This window comes from Morus notabilis, unplaced genomic scaffold (genome assembly GCF_000414095.1).
Source record: "Morus notabilis unplaced genomic scaffold, ASM41409v2 Scaffold1420, whole genome shotgun sequence".
NCBI lineage: Eukaryota > Viridiplantae > Streptophyta > Magnoliopsida > Rosales > Moraceae > Morus > Morus notabilis.
The window spans coordinates 283,045-301,873 of record NW_010361775.1 but is presented as its reverse complement, the minus strand read 5'-3'; the positions used below and the strand labels follow the sequence as shown (position 1 = coordinate 301,873).

General features: G+C 37.4%; 2 protein-coding genes across 2 annotated transcripts; both read right to left on the bottom strand.

Moving 5' to 3' along the window:
* Positions 1 to 608: 608 nt before the first annotated feature.
* LOC112092077 lies at positions 609 to 1,121 on the bottom strand. The gene has a single exon (XM_024167265.1). The coding sequence runs from the start codon at positions 1,119 to 1,121 to the stop codon at positions 609 to 611; it is 513 nt and encodes a 170-aa protein (XP_024023033.1).
* A 3,319-nt stretch (positions 1,122 to 4,440) lies between these two features.
* On the bottom strand, positions 4,441 to 18,301 carry LOC21395411 (tRNA uridine 5-carboxymethylaminomethyl modification enzyme MnmG). Its single transcript, XM_024167267.1, has 13 exons — positions 17,946 to 18,301; positions 16,555 to 16,700; positions 16,356 to 16,447; positions 15,925 to 16,038; positions 14,668 to 14,998; positions 14,069 to 14,248; positions 7,745 to 7,825; positions 7,220 to 7,438; positions 6,837 to 6,979; positions 6,028 to 6,194; positions 5,658 to 5,875; positions 5,447 to 5,539; positions 4,441 to 5,055 (listed from the first exon to the last, which is right to left on the bottom strand). Exons 1-13 carry the CDS (start codon positions 18,139 to 18,141, stop codon positions 4,858 to 4,860), a joined length of 2,178 nt encoding a protein of 725 aa, XP_024023035.1. The 5' UTR covers positions 18,142 to 18,301; the 3' UTR covers positions 4,441 to 4,857.
* Positions 18,302 to 18,829: the final 528 nt, after the last annotated feature.

Genomic DNA, 18,829 nt, shown 5'->3' with positions numbered 1-18,829 from the left:
TCAGTAAATATGAGAATTGGGATTAATATACTCAAATTACGTTCTCTCCTTCTAGTAGCAAGATTCGGATCCCATCTCCCAATTCTCAACAAAAACAAATTACCTGCATGTTGTGAAAATGGAAATAGTACTCCCCCATTGTCTTAACTCAAGAAAATAGGTTTACTCAAGGCAATACTTAAAAACATTGTTAATCTTCTTCAGAGGCTATACAAATTAAATGTTAATTATTTCATACAATTTTTTTTTTTTTTTAAGAATGAGATGCAAAATTTGCAAAATCTCTCATGATTCTATCTCTCTCTGAGAAGAAAAGTAATTCTTCCCTTCATAGATCATTCTCTCTCTTTCTCTCCCCGTCAAATCCAGATCGGATCTGACATAATCCATCAAACTGAAGAACCCAAAATTGGTTAATTAAAAACCATACGTAACCCAAAATGTTTATGATTTAAGCGGTAATTCCGCACCGATCTCTAATATTACTATCTCATATATCATACACAGTCTCAATATTAACCTAAATTTAATTTGTAGCTTTTAAACAAAAAACAAAAAACAAAAAATCCTACACTTTCCTAATAATAATTAAAAAAAAAAACAAAAAATCAAGAAGCCATGGACGAGGCCAAGGGCATTTCGCTCTCATGAGACGTGATGCTAGAATTGCTCGACGACGAAACAGTACTGTGTATATTTCTATCTTGATCATCCCTTCCACTGCGATCCTGATCATCACTACCGTCATTTTCATGCACTGTCACCGCAGCCTCAAATTGCACCCTCCTCTCACCATTATTACCACCCGGGGACTCGTGATCATCCGTCGGGACAGCAGCAGAAGATTCGACACTATTATTCTCGTTGCCACCACCGCAGTTCATGCCAAGTCGGAAGCCAAAAACCCTAGAAAATATCCGGTACAAGAAGGTGAAGAGCCAGAAGAGCCAAGGAAGGCAGACCAAGGAGACTCCGGCAACGGGGAGCCATGATGTCGTCGGAGTCTCGGGCAAGATCATGTACAGGGCGAGGCAGGCGCCTCCCGCGGCGATGGAGAGGAGCAGGAAGGAAGAGATGGCCCATATGAACGCTCGTCCAGCTCTTGGATCTGTTACAGGCATTTGCGAATATATATATATTTGTTGTAGAGAAATGTTGTATCAGATCATATGGAAAGCAAGGAAGCATATCATTTTGATAATTCCTCGTCCACTGTTGGGAAGATGGTGGTGATAAGAACAGATGGGATAAGATTGTCCATGCATGAGAGATTGATCTCTCTCTCTCTCTCTCTCTCTCTCTCTCTCCTCTCTCGCTCTGTTTTTTTTTTTTAAAAATGATAATACTGGTGGACGTTTTCAAGAGTTGTTTACGGAAGACAAGGTTTTGTGTCACAAACTCGCAACGAATTCCAATGTAATGAGGGGTGAGACTTGAGAGAGAGATAGAGATAGAAGCGGGTTCACCTTGTGATCTTTGGTAATCAAACAAACAAGGGTTTGATGTCCTCTTATTTGCGGATATACGTGTATGTACATATTATAAGTTGGGTAAATGCATAGAATGGCAGTTTTTATACACGCATTCCAAGTAAATAGCATGTTTTTAAAAGTACTGATAAATTATAACATATTCATATCTTTCATTTTAAAATAAATTATTCATTTCCTATTTTACTCTCTAGGTTTTTCTTCCCCATTTCTTTCTCATACTCCTTTCAGACTCTCTCTCTACAGCCACTTGTTCTCTCTCTACAGCCACCTCTCTCACGACCAGCGGCGGCGCGGCTTCCGACGACCGATTATTGCCACCGCACGAGAGAGATCATCAGCGGCGATCTCCGGCGAGGTTCCCTTCGCAATTTCCGGTCCCAGACCCTCTCTCTCTCCGCAAGCCAGATCTTGAGGAACACGACGTCATCGCCGTTCTACTCCTCTCTTTTCTCTCTCCTCCCCCGAGGAGCTGCATCGGATCTGACATGGATGACGATGACTCAACATCTGTGCCGGCTTCAATGTTGTTGATGACGGAGCTCTAGTGATCTTGGTGCTCTGTCGGGGGAGATTGTAGCGAGTAAGAGATCGCTGGACCACGACCCGATGAGCTCTCAAGACTTTTCAGATCTCGCCGTCGTGAACTAGATCTAGCCAGATCTCGCCGACTCTCTTTCTCCATGCGGTTTCGGCGCCGTCTTTCTCTGCGCAAAATGGTGATCGTTTCTCAGGTCCGTTCATTTCGCCAATTCGAGTTTAAAATTTAAGTTTTGTTACAGTAAAAAACTCTCAGAAACAGTCACATCTAACTTTTTTATTACAGTAAAAAATTCTCACACAAAATCACATCTCAACTCGAATTACAAACTCAAATTAACGAAGTAAATAGGCTCTTAGATTTTTTGTTTTTTTTCCGTGTTTGTGAGTGTGATTTTGTTTAGATTTCAATGATTTTGTGAATTTTGTCAAGATCTGGATTTTGTGAATGAATTTTGTGTAGTCTAAATTTTAGACAATATGTGTTTGAATGAATTTTGTGAATTTCAAGAGAATCCTGATCTTATTTTCTATTTTTTTTCTTTTTTTGTTTTGTTTTTTGTTATTTCATGATTTAAGTTGCATTTGTTTGTGTTTGTGTTTGGAATATGATAAATATTTAATGATAAATACAGTATTATAAATATTATAAATATCATATTTATTGATAAATATGATATTTATCGATAAATATATTATTTAACAGTTGTCGAAGTCAATGTCTGGATTTTTGAATAAACATAATATTTACAGGTAAATACGGTATTTACTAATATATACAGTGCTTAATGGTCATTAGGGTCGGTGGCCAGATTCTTAGATAAATATGATATTTACTAGTAAATACGGTATTTACCGGTAAATACAGTGTTAAACGATCGCCGGAGTCGGTGATCGAATTTTCGGATAAATATAATATTTACTCATAAATACAGTATTTACTAGGAAATAAAGTATTAAACGGTTGCCGAAATCGGTGTCTAAATTTTAAGATAAATATCATATTTACTGTTAAATATAATATTTACTGATAAATACAGTGTTAAACGGTCACTAAAGTTGGTGGCTTGATTTTCAGGTAAATATTGTATTTACTAGTGAATATGGTATTAAATGGTAAATATAGTATTTACTAGTAAATATAGTGTTAAACGATCGTCAAAAAATAGTCACCAGAAAACGGTCACAGATTGCCAAAAAATGGTCTCCGGTCATCGTAGCCGGCCGCCGGTCTTGGCCATGATAGACTTACTATAATCTACTTATTTAAAAAAATATGTTATAATTTATTATTATTTTTTTAAATATATGTTTAGGGGAGAGGTGTGAAGTGAAAAAGTAAGTTTAGAGATATTTTTAGGTTTTTAATAATATTTAAAACTTAAAATATCAAATTATATTATAATTTATTATTTTTTAAAAATATGTTATAATATAATAATCACTTTACCAACCAATTATGCTATTTCCTTTCTATTCCCTTATAAGTATATACATGTAAGTATATACACAGGTATATGTACATGCGTGTGTATGTGTATGCTTATACGTGAATATATGTGTGTATATATATGTGTGTATATATATATATATATATGTATGTTTGTATATATGTATACACGTATATATGTACAATTGAATTGTTAGGCATCACTCCTCAAAAAAAAAAAAAAAAGAAAAAGAAAAAAAAGAGCAGCAAAAAGACAAATAATAATAATAATAATAATAATAATAATAATAAAGGGCAGCAAGCAGTGTTCAAGCGACAAATTTAATTTTATTTTTCCATACGAGTAGAATTGAGTTTGCCAATCTTAGCGGCCGTCTGTAGAAAAATGAAGCACAAAATTAAGGGATTGTTTTTTGTAACAAAATTTTAAAAAAGTTAAAACTCAAGTTACAATTTTATTTAAATTTACGTTCTTTTAAGTTTCAATTTTATTTAACTTTATTTAACTTTATTCAAATTACAACTTCAACTCAAGTCATATTGCTTCAGTTCGATTTTTAGTTTCTTCACATTTTTAATTGCTCGTCAACTTATTTTTCTTTGAAGCAACTCCAAAATTATCAAGAGTAAAAGTGTAAGCCAATTTATATAGCGAGTATTTAGTTGTTAAAATTAGAAGATGCCATGAAACAACAATTTCACAAAACGAGAAAGTTGAAGCTCATTAGAAATTGAAGTTCAAAGACTAAAGAACAGATACTCTTTTAAGGAAAAAAGAAATCGATTATTGATTTTAAACCAATGTGGGCTTCTCTTATTTCCTCTTGCGGGGAATTAGGATTCGATCTAGAATAGTGGTCGATTATATAAACCACCTCAATCATAAGAACGTCTCAACTATTTGTTAAAACATTTTTTTTAATTTTAAATTAATACTACATATATATTGACAATCGAGAATTGGAGACAACATAGCTATGTAATTTAGAAACACTACACTGTAAAATCTTCAGCTAAAAAGAATGCAATTTGGCAGGAAAAGGGTAAATTGAAAAAGGGGTATACAAAACAGTTGACTTTCCGACCATCCAGCTTTACCTTGAATTTTCACCTCCTCAGCAGTTTGTCATGGATCAACAATATTTTACACACAAGATGTAGGAAAGGTAATGTGTTCCTAAACTCTCGTTGCAGAACCCGTCTTTCCTCAACATTGCTACTTTGGCCATCAGGTCTCCAGATATTACAGGTCTTGAGACTCTTTTAACCATTTGCCTTGTTCCAGACTGTGTTATTGAAAAACATTCTCGTTCTCGAGTTCAACTAGAAATCGAGCCCTGAAACTCGAGCGTGAAATTGGTAGCGTTCTAGGGACATTCATGAGGTAATTGTCTCAGTCAAAGGAACTTCAGGCACGTTTTTATCTGCTTCGATCCTCATAGCAGTAAGCATCTTGTGCCTTTTTTGCTCCTGAGCTCTCCTCCTATTGGTCTCAAGGATGATAAGAAGAGCAGTAATGTCAGCTGGGCTGACCCCGCCAACCCTGCTCGCTTGACCTATGGTCTGTGGCCTAACCTGAAAGCATGACTTCTAGATTATAACAGGAAACCATCTTCTTTGAAGCTAGAACAGATCACATGCTCACCGTGGTTAGACTAACAAATCCATCTATTCCCTTTTACACCTATAATCTACGATTTTCTGAGCTCATAAGTTTCATTGAAAATTCTCACATTATATGCATCCAGTTTGAGATTCAGTGAAATCCGCTCACTACTCACCCCGTTGCCCTTGAGGAATCTAAATAATAGTTGAAAGTCTATGTATTGCAAGAAGAGAATGGAGAATAGATGCATCTTGTTAAAATTTTCCGAAAATGAAATTTATAGATTCACCTTATAATAAGTTTTCTCAGAAAAAGATAAAAAGGATGCAACGATGGAAAGTGGGCATGCTACACACGCACCTTGGATAATTTTTCTCGTGCTTCAAGAGACAATGTGGTCATCGCATAGTAGTCCAAGTCCTCTGGAATTGGTCTATGTTGTTGATGGACCATCTAAAAAGAAGCAAACAAGAGAAATTGAAGATGGCGAATTAAAAAATAAGAACTTTCAAGAAAATGCCTAAAAAATAACAAAGAAAATGATAACTGAATGCTTAATCGTTCTGTTTACCTGTTGGAGTTGGTTCTTCTGGCGTATAATGAAGCCCTCATACTTGATATCAATCTCTACACATTCTTTATCAATTCTTGACAACAACTCATTCCCAAAACCATGCTTATCAAAAACTTTGTATTCTATGTGCGGTTTCTTGAGAAGACTCTCCAGTGTTGCGAAGTCCCTCACAGGCTGACCAGACAAATGAGTAACTTCAGCAGCTAGATCTCCTCCTGGGAGTAAACAAGAAAACAAATCTGAACTAGGATTCAAACAAATACCTCCAAACCAGAGGGTCTTAAAATATTTTGCTTGTTAAGGCACTCAAAGAAGGTTTTATTTATTTATCTTTTGAACTCCTAAAATAAAGCCAAAGCTAATTAACCTGAAATTCTAACACTTTTCAATCGCTTCTTCTCTTCTGAAATTCGAGCTTGCTTGTCCTGGTATAGTTTCCAGCGTCTATCATCTATTAACCCAATCTCTCGGCCCAAAGGTGTGAGACGGCTGTCAGCATTATCGGATCTAAGAAGCAACCGGTGTTCGGAGCGGCTACAAGGGAAACAAAGAATTGCTGAAACGAAATTTTTTGGTAAAACAAGAAACAGAAAATCCACATATAATCTATATGCTTGTGAAGATAGAAAAGCAATGTGACGCACGTATTCTAGGTCATGCTACCGCATCTGCTATGCCAAGTAGCATACAAAACCACGCCCTTTCTGAATATAATTTATAGACCAAAGTCAACAAGCAGATAAGTGGCCTCAGAGAGCCACCTTACCTATCTATTTAAATAATATGGATGGCACATTCTCTTAAATATACTATGCAGGGTGATCTTGAGAAAGTTGTTCAAGCCAACCATTACATATTTATCTCAGCACACTATACTATCATATATATATATATACATATATATATATATTTTTTTTGTGTGGAATCTAACGCTGCATCTCTGTTAGTCTCTTATATCCTGGCAGCACTCAGAAGGGCAGAAAGCAATCGGGATTCATTTAGCAAACATATATCAGTTTTCCCCGTCAAATTGGAAATGTAAAAAGTTCATTTTTCCAGAGATAACAACAATGTCAACATAGAGAAGATGAGACCACAGATTAATTAGAGTATTTAGTACTACTGCCAACAATATCTAAGGATGATTGTTGCAACAGTTTTATCCATCTCTCTTACCTTGTTAACATACGGTAAGGTTCTCGAAGATCCTTAGTAACCAGATCATCAATCAGTGTTCCTATGTAACTGCTTTCCCTCTCAAGAACAATAAGGGGCTTACCATCTGAATGTCTCGCAGCATTAATACCAGACAAAATGCCCTAGCGGAAAAGAAAGAAGAAAAAAAAAATGAGAACTGTCTTTTGCTAAAGAAACATATTGCATGTGCCCAAACAACATAAAATTTCCAAACAACATAAAATTTCCTTCAAGAAAAGTTTGAAGAGATTAAGCAAAATATAATTAATTCACTCAAGACTTGTTAAACCAACAACTGACTATAAATAAAAACTACTCCACAATATTTCAACTGATTGAAGGAAACTCCGAAAGACAATTACTTGTGCTGCGGCTTCTTCATAGCCAGTGGTTCCGTTTATTTGACCAGAAAAGAAAAGCCCATCAATTTTCTTTGTCATGAGAGACCTAGAGCATTGGTGAGTAGGCAAGTAATCATATTCTACGGCATAGGCAGGTCTCAGCATTGAACAATTTTCAAGTCCAGGCAAAGTTCTCAAGAGTGGTAATTGTAATCTTTCTGGTAAACCAGTAGAAAAGCCCTATAATAGAAGAAAACAATCAAATTACGCAATACAGTATTACAAAAGTACATGTAATGATATGTTATGGGGATCAACTGTCCTTTTTATTCACTACGAACTAATAGTTAATTACAGAATATTGTGCACTGCCAAAGATGTCAGAAAGGGTATTATTTACATACATATTTGCTCACATAGGCACACCCTTTCTGTCCACCCAAACAAAACATCATTATCCATATTCTGTTCATTTCAGAGTAAAGGCATAATTTTTATATCCGCATCTAACCATCAAAATAAAAACAAAATTTGGTTCCACTTCACCTGCACATAGAGCTCCGGCACATTTCGACCTTCTGGTTCAAGAAAAATCTGATGCGACTCTTTATCCTTAAATCGAACAATCTAAAGCCCCAAAAAAAAGAAGAAGAAAAAGATAAATGAAACCTTAGAAGGCAACCGGAGTTTATAAAAATCAGAGTTTAGCAATTACCAGAAAGTAGCAAAGGTGTCATCTTGATAAATGTTCCAAATGGTAAATTATAATCGGTAATGTTAGTAAAGAGAGAGAGATGTTTCTTATAAAAAAAAATTAAATATACGCATTAAAGATCAACAGATTTAAGCCCCAAAAAAGAAAGTGTAGTAGCTTTATCTAGATATAATCACAGACAATAACATGCGACAGAATCAACAACTTGAACCTTGAATTGACGTGTCAGTTGTCATGCAATGCAAAGTCACGATCACTTAATGCAAGGTAACAAATATCCTTCGGGAAAAACAGTGCCCTTTACACAGAGCAGATATATATGAGAATCTTTTACACTTATGTTGAAGAAGTTAACAAAGGTTTTTTCTTTTAACTTTATTTTTATATTTATATTTATTTTTATTTTTTATTTTTATGACTTTGATTGATCTCTTTAAGAAGTAATCCACATCAAACATGATTAACCAAGCACCAAGAGAGGCAACCAAAGCTGGTATAACTAGTAAGGACACAGTATCTCCAAAAAAAAAATGTCACGGTATCTCAAAACAGCAGAAAGAACTCTCTGCAGTGATTAAGATGACAAAACAATCGAAAAATTAGCGTTGCTACTCAGATGGTAACAGTTTTATTGCCACTTAACAAGGAATATAATAATCAGATTGTGAGTAAGAATTGATGATTGCAAACCTTTAATGGAACAATTGAGAGTGAGAGAGTATATAGTTACTGAATGAATTCCAAATTTTGTTGAATCATATATAGCCAAATTACTGGGTTGAGAGGCTGTATCATAGACACACTTATTGTTCGTGCCTTCACTTTTGCGATTCCTTAATTAAAGTCCTTGTTTAGATGATTAAGAAATATCTTTCATACCAGGATCTCATAGTTCAAATTAAAAGAAAGCCAACCTTTGTAGAAAATAACGCATAACATGACATACAGAATAACAGCAGCGAGCAAAACATAGCAGAAAATTTCATCTGTTGAAAAATACAATGATGAGATGAACACCTATTGTTGAAATTCAAACTAGCCGAGTATTAGATAAGTGATAGGCTCCTAGAATCGTGGGATAATAGCTAAGGATCTATTGTAAGCTAATCCCTATAAATGTGTAAAGTAGTTCCTAATATCTAGGAGGTCTCTTAGGATAAGATCTTATCTTTTGCCTTTGTATAAATACCCTTCCGGTCCATTCAATTAATGAGAGGAAATTCAGATTATTCCAAACTTCATGGTATCAGAGCCCTAGGTTCTCAAAACCCTAATTTCCTAGCCGTCATCTCTAGCCAACCCTCAACATGGCCGAATCCGACCAAACCTCCGGAGACTCCACATCCTCTGTCTCTCAGAATGTTTCTTCCAATCCCCAGACCACAAATGACCATAATCTTACTCCCATCCCCAGCCACAAACTTAATGGACACAACTATCTTCAATGGTCTCAGACCATGATGATGTTCATTAGTGGACGAAGCCGTGATGACTATATCACCGGTGCCGCTGTCCAACCAGGCACCAGTGATCCTAAATTTAGGACATGGAGAGCAGAAAATAATATGGTCATGTCTTGGCTAATCAGTTCAATGACGACGGAAATAGGTGAGAATTTCCTTCTCTACACGACTGCCAATGAAATCTGGGATGCAGTCCGTGACACCTTCTCTAGCAGTGAAAATACTGCTGAACTTTTCCATGTGGAGAGTATCCTCCAGGACCTACGACAAGGAGATCAACCAGTAACCACCTACTTCACCACTTTGACGCGGTATTGGCAGCAGCTGGATTTATTCGAAACTCACGAGTGGAAGTGCTCGGATGACAGCAAATACTTCAAGAAAATAGTAGAGATCAAACGCATCTTCAAATTTCTAATGGGGCTGGACAAATCTCTTGATGAAGTACGCGGACGAATTTTAGGCACCAAACCTATTCCAAGTCTTCGAGAAGTGTTTTTTGAGGTACGTCGGGAGGAAAGCCGCAAGCGAATTATGATGGGACGATCCGATTCAATCCCTGATGGATCAGCCCTTGCGGCAACCCGAGAGAATCAGTCTTCGTTAGAGCCAGCCGCTCTTGCTATTCGCGGGATACCACAGAACTCTCGTCGAGGACGCCCTTGGTGTGACCACTGCAAGAAGCCAGGCCACACGAAAGAAACATGTTGGAAGCTACACGGAAAACCCTCCGATTGGAAGCCAAGTCGTAACTCTGGAGATCGTGACAGCCGTGGAAATATTGCCACAGCAGAATCCGCAAGGTCTCAAAGCCAGGTTCCCTTCACTAAAGACCAACTGGAAACACTGCAACAGCTGATCAACCAGGCACAAATCTCGGCAGAAGGGTCATCACAGGGCACAAGGAATCTCGCACTCCATGTAGCCAAGTCACCGTCACCGTGGATAGTCGACTCAGGAGCCTCCGATCACATGACAGGTGATAGAATGCTATTTACAAGTTATATTCCATGTCAGGACTATCAAACAGTCCGAATAGCCAATGGTACACGTTCACAAGTGGCTGGAACAGGAACCATAAAGCTTTCAAAGACTCTTACCATCAACTCAGTTTTGTTTGTTCCTGACTTAGACTGTAACCTAATCTCTGTGAGCAAATTGACTAATGAACTCAACTGCGAGACTAAGTTTTTTGCTAAATCTTGTGTTTTTCAGGACTTGAGTTCGGGGAAGATGATTGGCAGTGCTGACCTATGTGCAGGCTTGTACCTTCTCAACTCAGCCACCACCTCAGTTTGCTCCCAGGCCAATAAAACAGATGTCAGCCCACAATGTTGGTCTGCCAATAGTCTAGAGTCCATGAGTCACACAAATAAAGATAGTGCAATCTTAATGTGGCACTATAGGTTAGGTCATCCAAATTTCATGTACTTGAAACACTTGTTTCCATCATTATTCATCAATAAAAATCCCAAGTTTCTTCAATGTGATATTTGCCAGTTATCTAAACACACCCGAAGCACTTACTCACCCCGTCCATACAAACCAACTCATCCATTCTCCCTCATCCACGGTGATATTTGGGGGCCAAACAAAATTCCAAATATCACCGGAGCAAGATGGTTTCTACTATTAATAGATGATCATACCCGTATAAGTTGGACATTCCTCATGAAAGACAAGTCAGAAACCAGCCAAATATTCAAAAACTTCCATAAGATGATCCAAACACAATTTCAAACAAACATCCAAATCTTCAAAACAGATAATGCCCGGGATTTCTTCAATTCCATCCTTGGTCCCTACCTCACATCCTATGGCATTGTTCATCAAAGTTTCTGCGTAGATACCCCACAACAAAATGGGGTGGCTGAACGCAAAAATCGACATATCCTAGAGGTGGCCCGATCCCTACTATTTCAATCCAATGTTCCCAAAAAATTCTGGGGTGAAGCAGTCCTCACTGCCACCTATCTCATAAATAGGATGCCCTCACGTATACTCACATTCAAAACCCCATTGGAAACTCTCCTAAAGTGCTACCCAAAATCACATTTGATCACACAAGTTCCCCTCAAAATTTTCGGATGCACTGCATTCATTCATATTCATTCTCATAATCGTAGTAAACTTGATGAAAGAGCACTCAAGTGCATCTTCATGGGGTATTCATCAAACAAAAAGGGATACAAATGTTTTTCACCTACCACAAACAAATTCTATCATACGATGGACATCACCTTCTTTGAAAACAAACCTTACTTCTCCAATTTCGAGCTTCAGGGGGAGATTAGCACACATGAACCACAAAATTGGGACTGGACTTCCCTCATTGACTATGGCTCACTTTCTCCTACTCTCTCTGGCCTACCTGATCCGAACATATCCTCATCAAGTCCAGAAAGCTCTCGGCCAAGTCCACCTCCTCCTCGGCCAAACATGTCTCCTCCACCAAGTCCATCTTCAGCCAATTCAATTCCATATCCCAATCATCTCACTCTTCCTAATGATGCCATAAAAGTATTTATCCGAAGAAAGCACTTGCCTGAACAAGGTCAGCAACATCATGACCCAATCCCGAGTTCAAGAAATTCTGAGACAACACAAGGTAAAGTGGATCTTAGTATGCAAATTGACGGTGAATATACAGAGAAGCCCGCGGAACAACACTCAGACTTAGAGCTGCCCATTGCTCAGAGAAAAGGAGTCCGGTCATGCACTAAGCATCCCATCTGTAATCACCTGACCTATGCAAACCTGTCCCAAAAGTTCAGGGCATTTGTGACAGCTCTCGACAAAATTCAGATCCCAACAACAGTTCAAGAAGCCCTACAAGTCCCGGAATGGCGAGCGGCAACCTTGGAAGAGTACAGTGCACTTGAAAAGAATGGAACATGGAGTCTAACACCTTTACCGCCGGGAAAGCATACGGTTGGATGCAAATGGATTTTTTCAGTCAAACAAAAGGCAGACGGAAGAATAGACAGATTCAAGGCACGATTAGTGGCAAAAGGATTCACACAGTCATACGGAATTGACTATCAGGAGACATTTGCACCTGTAGCCAAATTCAATACAGTACGTGTTCTACTATCTATTGCCGTAAACCAAGATTGGCCACTGCTCCAATTAGATGTGAAAAACGCATTCCTGAATGGAGATCTAGTAGAAGAAGTGTATATGGATATCCCTCCCGGGTTCGAGGATGATCACACAAAGGGAAAGGTATGCAAGCTCAGAAAGTCACTGTATGGGCTTAAACAATCGCCCCGAGCATGGTTCGACAGATTCACAAAAGTACTAAAACTTGATGGCTACACTCAATCTCAGGCCGACCACACATTGTTCATCAAACACTATACCGGCAACAAGGTAATAATCCTAATCGTGTATGTCGATGACATAGTACTCACAGGGAATCATGAAGAAGAAATACGGAGACTCAAGGCCCTCCTTTCCAAAGAATTTGAAATCAAGGACTTGGGACTCCTAAGATATTTCCTGGGAATGGAGGTAGCAAGATCAAGCAAAGGGATTTCAGTCTCTCAACGCAAGTATGTGCTAGATCTACTACAAGAAACCGGCATGAGTGGATGCCGACCAGCTGAAACCCCCATGGATCCCAACACGAAATTAAAACCTCGGACTGAAGAAAAATCAGTGGATACAGGGCAGTATCAACGCTTGGTAGGAAGACTAATCTACCTCACTCACACACGCCCGGACATAAGCTTTGCCGTAAGCCGTGTTAGTCAATTCCTAAACAATCCATCCGAAGATCATATGGAGGCAGTAACTCGCATTCTCAGGTTCCTTAAAAGGGATCCAGGGAAGGGACTATTATTCCAGAAGACAGCCAATCGGCTCTTAGAAATCTACACAGATGCAGATTGGGCAGGGTCTCCAAGCGACCGAAAGTCCACTTCAGGGTATTGCTCCTACGTCTGGGGAAATTTGGTCACATGGCGCAGCAAGAAGCAGCCAGTGGTAGCCCGCAGCAGTGCCGAGGCAGAGTTTAGGGCTTTAGCCCAGGGCATTTGCGAGGGAATATGGCTAAAACGACTACTGGATGAACTCAAAATTGCCATCTCAGGACCAATCCAGATGATGTGTGATAACCAATCAGCCATAGCAATTGCCAAGAATCCCGTCCACCATGACAGGATGAAACACGTGGAGATTGACAGACACTTCATCAGTGAGAAAATAGAAGGCAATATCATATCACTGAGTCATGTTCCATCACAACATCAAGTTGCAGACATTCTTACAAAGTCCCTCTTCAGGCCCAACTTCACGGAACTGAGCTCTAAGCTAGGTCTAATGAGTATATACCGCCTAGTTTGAGGGGGAGTGTTGAAATTCAAACTAGCCGAGTATTAGATAAGTGATAGGCTCCTAGAATCGTGGGATAATAGCTAAGGATCTATTGTAAGCTAATCCCTATAAATGTGTAAAGTAGTTCCTAATATCTAGGAGGTCTCTTAGGATAAGATCTTATCTTTTGCCTTTGTATAAATACCCTTCCGGTCCATTCAATTAATGAGAGGAAATTCAGATTATTCCAAACTTCACCTATATTAACTGCCGATTCTCAAATTCATTCATCCAAACCTTTGACCATATGTAAGGAGATTTTGTACAACAATAGATGACACAGAATTTTCAGGAGTATAGACTATAGAAGTATACCTTATCTTCAATGGAGGGGCAATATCTAGGCCCCTTAGCTTCAACCCACCCTCCATAAGTTGGAGTTTCATGCAAGTTTTCATTAATCAACTGGTGTGTAGCCTTTGTCGTACGGGTGAGATAGCAGCACATTTGTTCCCTTTCAATATGGAAATCAGGGTCAAAACTAAACCAGCTGACCTGTCAAAAATAATCCTTGACTTAGATTTAGACCACCAATCAGAATGCCATAAAATATGAACTATGAAAATCATTTGCCAAAAGAATAGCCAACTATCAACAATGCATCTATACTTTTAACAGGTTCAAGATTAAATGCCGCTGAAATTCTATACATTGTATCTCTATTTTTTTAACTATAAAAGGGAACTTGAGCAAACCTCACATATTGTTTATTTCAGTGTCTTAATTGGCATTCTCCATAGGAAGTTATATTTGAGGGTTTGAAAATAAATAATTCATCATCATAGTTTTTGTTGGATTTAGTTTCCTACAACTTCAATGCTAGCACAGATCTTGGTATTGAACATAAGTATTCCATTTGGTCATATTGCGAAACCAAATCTACAGGACCTACATATGGGATTAAATGGAAGAACCTCTTCATCACCATGCTGAGGCTCTAATCCTGAAAAATCTACAGTGCGAATGTCAACACGTGCTGGAGTTCCGGTCTTCAACCTATCAGTCTCAAATCCAAGTCGCTGTAAGCTTTCAGTGATTCCATATGAAGCTGACTCCCCAGCTCTTCCTGCAGGCATAGAAGTTCTACCGACCCAAATTTTACCACTCATAAAGGTGCCTGTTGTGAGAACAACGGAAGGAGCATAGAAGTCCATCCCGAAAAATGTGCGCACTCCTTCTATATCGTCATTCATTCCCAATATTACATCTGTCACCATGGCCTCTCTGATCGAAAGGTTTGGAGTGCTGAAAATAGCATAAAGTCAAAATTAATTAGTCAACAAATGGGAAGAAGTAGATGTGTTAATGTTAGAAATGCAATTTTGCTAGCATAATTCAGGTAGCTGACATTAAAATGAATGAACCGTGACAACTATACTTTAAGAAAAAATGGTCTCTATCAAATATGTTCATTGTGGAAAACTCCAATAATAACAAATGCACATACCGACAATTTACCTTAAATCCGTATATAAAAGTAACAAGGCAAAGGCGTTGCAAACATACATTATTTCTTTCCTTTTAGCATTTCTATGCACGTTGCCCATTCTTAAAATACTTGTTTATTGGCATCATAGCAGATATAACATGAAAATATCGTACTATTTGGTTTAGCTATATGTGATAGACTATATCAGCAATTATTTATACAACTAAAAGTTTCCGGTCAGGAATGATCAATAATAGTTCATTCCCAGTACTTGCAAAGAAATAAGAAAATGTTCAACTTCCGTAACTGGCTGCATCAACAGTTTTCCAGACCGTTAATTATTCAGTGCGTTTCTTAAGAAGACATTTATTAAGAAATGGAGGCTATTGAGTAGTCAACTCTAAGCCAACCTATGGTGCGTCCAACTACATGGAGGGCATGCTGATGAAAAATGACGGATGTTATTGGAAACATTATAATCAACTGTTATAAGGAGAATTTTCTACATTGTAAAGCACGCCACAGTCATCATGCATATGTATCTAGAAAGTGATAGCTGAAACTTTGCAATAAAAATGCATGATTGAGACATCAGCCACAGAGATACAATCAAGTAGATAACTTCATTACTTAAAAATAAAATAAAATGAAAAAATGCATGTGTCGGACCATAAGATGCTAGTTCCATCTTCAACAAAAAAATAGATCCAAAAGAAGATGCAGAAAGGTAAGGAAAACTTGCTTCTCCACAATTTTCTTCATTTCCATAGCATATTCTCGTTTATCAGTTTGTGCACGCAATGCCCGAACAGCAGGGCCTCTTGAGACATTGAGAACACGTTTTTGTAAATAGCACCTAAGCATGAGCAAAAAAAAAAAACAAAGAGAGAGACAGTCACAGTTATACAACGCATACAAGTAAAATGAGAGATGAGAAACAAAACGTTCTCTGCCAAACAAATAGTAAGGCAATTAAAAAATGATAAACCTTCATGAAAGAAAGCACTGTTAAAATTAACTATAAAAATAAACAGTAAAATGCAGGAGGAAAAAAGAAAAAGGAAAACAAAGAAAAATAATAATAAACTACGAACATTACTTGACGATAAATGCATCATTTTTGACCTTGTCAAAAATTTAGCATGGGAAATCATAGGCTAGATGTTGAGTTACCTGTCAGCAATCTTCCCAATTTCACCACCAAGGGCATCCACTTCATGCACAAGCTGCGATTTAGCGGGTCCACCTACTGCTGGATTGCAAGGCTGTAACAATCTTATCTCAGTAAGAAGCTCTTCAAATTTTTGGAATCACATTAAAAACTAAACCCATTTCCAAGCATCAAAAGACATTAAATAAAACTTAGTTTAACCTGCCATGCAATTCGATCGATATTCAAAGTGAGGAGAAGAGTCTTTGCCCCTAAATGAGCAGAGGCAAGAGCAGCCTCACAGCCAGCGTGCCCTCCTCCAACCACAATAACATCATATCTCTCATCCAGTGTTCCACTAGATAAGTCTGCAAAACGTTGAAAAATAAATAAATCCATAGCAGAAATAAAGGAAACGAAATTTTCATCTTATATTCAACAAGAAAATAGAGCATCATCCACAATCTTCTTTTTTTTTTTTTTTTTTTTTTTTTTTTTTTTTAAAAAAAAAAAATTTTTTTTTTTTTTTTTTATTTAAAAAAAAAAAAAAGGGAACCCCCCCAATTTTTTTTTTTTTTTTTTTTTTTTTTTTTTTTTCTCTTTAAATAAACAGAGATCTTTATTGATCGAGAAAAAAAAAGGGAGAAAAAAGAGGAAGAGATTTTCCTCAAATCACCCTGATCCAAAATAAAGAGAAAGTCAAAAAATGGAGATAACCAAGAAGCCAAACGAAAAAAACTACAGGATAAGAGCTACAAAAAAGGGGCCAGCTCCTGATAAAATTCGAAAAAACCAGCTTGCCAAATTCTTTATCCCTGTAAACCCACAAAGAAGCCCAAAATATAATCGTCTCCCATAGGACTAACTCATCTTCCTCACGGTCTTCAAATACTCTGATGTTCCTTTCTAACCAGATACCGCAAAGAGCAGCTAAAACTACAACCTTCCACAAAATTGCCCCCTGTGACTGAAACCAGATGGAGGAGCTAAAACAAGCAAATCTATGCAGTTCCTCGGCAAGACCCACACAACGCCAAACTCCTTTAAAAGATATGACCATAGACGATGAGAAAAGGGGAAATGGAGAAATAAATGATCAGCTGTTTCACCATCTTTTTTGCATCATCCAAAATCTTATAAGTCCGGAAAGTGTTCAAATTCTCCACATTTTCTCTTGAAACAAAAACGGAGCATCATCCACATTCTTCTAGAAAAAACGAAATGTAATAATCATGCACATTTAGGTACTCAAAGAATTGCATTCTGCGACGTAAGTGAACCTACAAAGTAAAAGCTTTCAAAAAATGTAAAATAAAAAAAATTGTAAGAGACCAGAACCTAAAAGCTTAAAAATTCTCATCAACAAAGAACCAAAACTACTCTTTCGAATTCGTTTCTCTTAACCAGCTAATTCAATAAACAGAACCTAGAGAAAAGGCGCAGGACACATATTCGAAGTAATGCCTAGCAGAGAAAACGAAGCCAGAACTGGAAAATTCTCATCTTGAAAGTGCCCAAACTACGAGAGAAAACGAAATAAAGAATCTAAAAACTACTCTTTCAAGTCCGCAAACCAGTCCGAAGAAACGCCAAGCAGAGGAAATGAAACGTACCTGGGGAGGCGGAGGCCGCAACGGCGAAACTCCGGGAGGAATTGAGGCAGAGGAAGGGACGGGAGTGGCGGAGATTGCGGCGGAGGAAGATGGCATGGCGACGAGGCCGGAGAGTAAAAGCGAGGCGAGGAGAGGGAAAGAGGAACGGAGCGAAGGAGGAGAGAGAAGTGAGGCGAGAGAGGGCTTGTGTCGCCATTGGAGAAGAGATGAGGGAGCTTGGTTTGGTTGTGGAAGAGGAAATGGAAATGAAAATGGAAATAGTGGTTAATTCAATGGAATCTGATTCTTCTCCATTCCATTCCAATTTTCAAGGATGGCTTTCTCTGTGGAATGATTTTCGAATTATCCGTTTAAGTTTGAACCTTTACACTTTGGTAAGGGAGGGGAGAGTCGAGGGAGGAAAAAAATAAAAATAAATAAATAAATAAATAAAAACAACAACAACAATTATAATTTAGATCAATTACAAAATTTCTACTTATTTATACCCCTTATAACACTTTATCATTGATATTTAAAACATAACATCCATTATTTCTAAACAATAAAATATTAATAAAAAAGTCATCCGTTAAGTTTTTAATTGAAATTGACATTTAATTTACTATTTTGAAGATATTTTAGAAATTCTATAATTTAAAACTTAATTTATATTTAAACTAGTTTAAATATTTTAAAAAATTTATTAAAATTTTTTATTCTAGGAAAAAAGATTTATAAAATTTTTAACTTACATTCAATCAATAATGAATTTATCATAATTAAAAGTTTAAATTTAAATTAGTTTTAAATTCAAACTAAACTTTAACCATAGAGTTACCAAAATACCCCAAAATAATAAATTAAATGTCAATTTCTATTAAAAAATATAACAGATTAGGTTT

What these genes read in the sequence shown, in the direction of transcription:
- LOC112092077 (XM_024167265.1), bottom strand. Translation starts at nt 1,121, where the DNA reads ATGCCTGTAACAGATCCAAGAGCTGGACGAGCGTTCATATGGGCCATC.
- LOC21395411 (XM_024167267.1), bottom strand. Translation starts at nt 18,141, where the DNA reads ATGGCGACACAAGCCCTCTCTCGCCTCACTTCTCTCTCCTCCTTCGCT. An exon ending in TCGATCGAATTGCATGGCAG is followed by an intron (nt 16,448 to 16,554) that starts GTTAAACTAAGT and finishes AGATTGTTACAG; the next exon opens with CCTTGCAATCCAGCAGTAGG. An exon ending in CACGAGAAAAATTATCCAAG is followed by an intron (nt 5,056 to 5,446) that starts GTGCGTGTGTAG and finishes TCATGCTTTCAG; the next exon opens with GTTAGGCCACAGACCATAGG.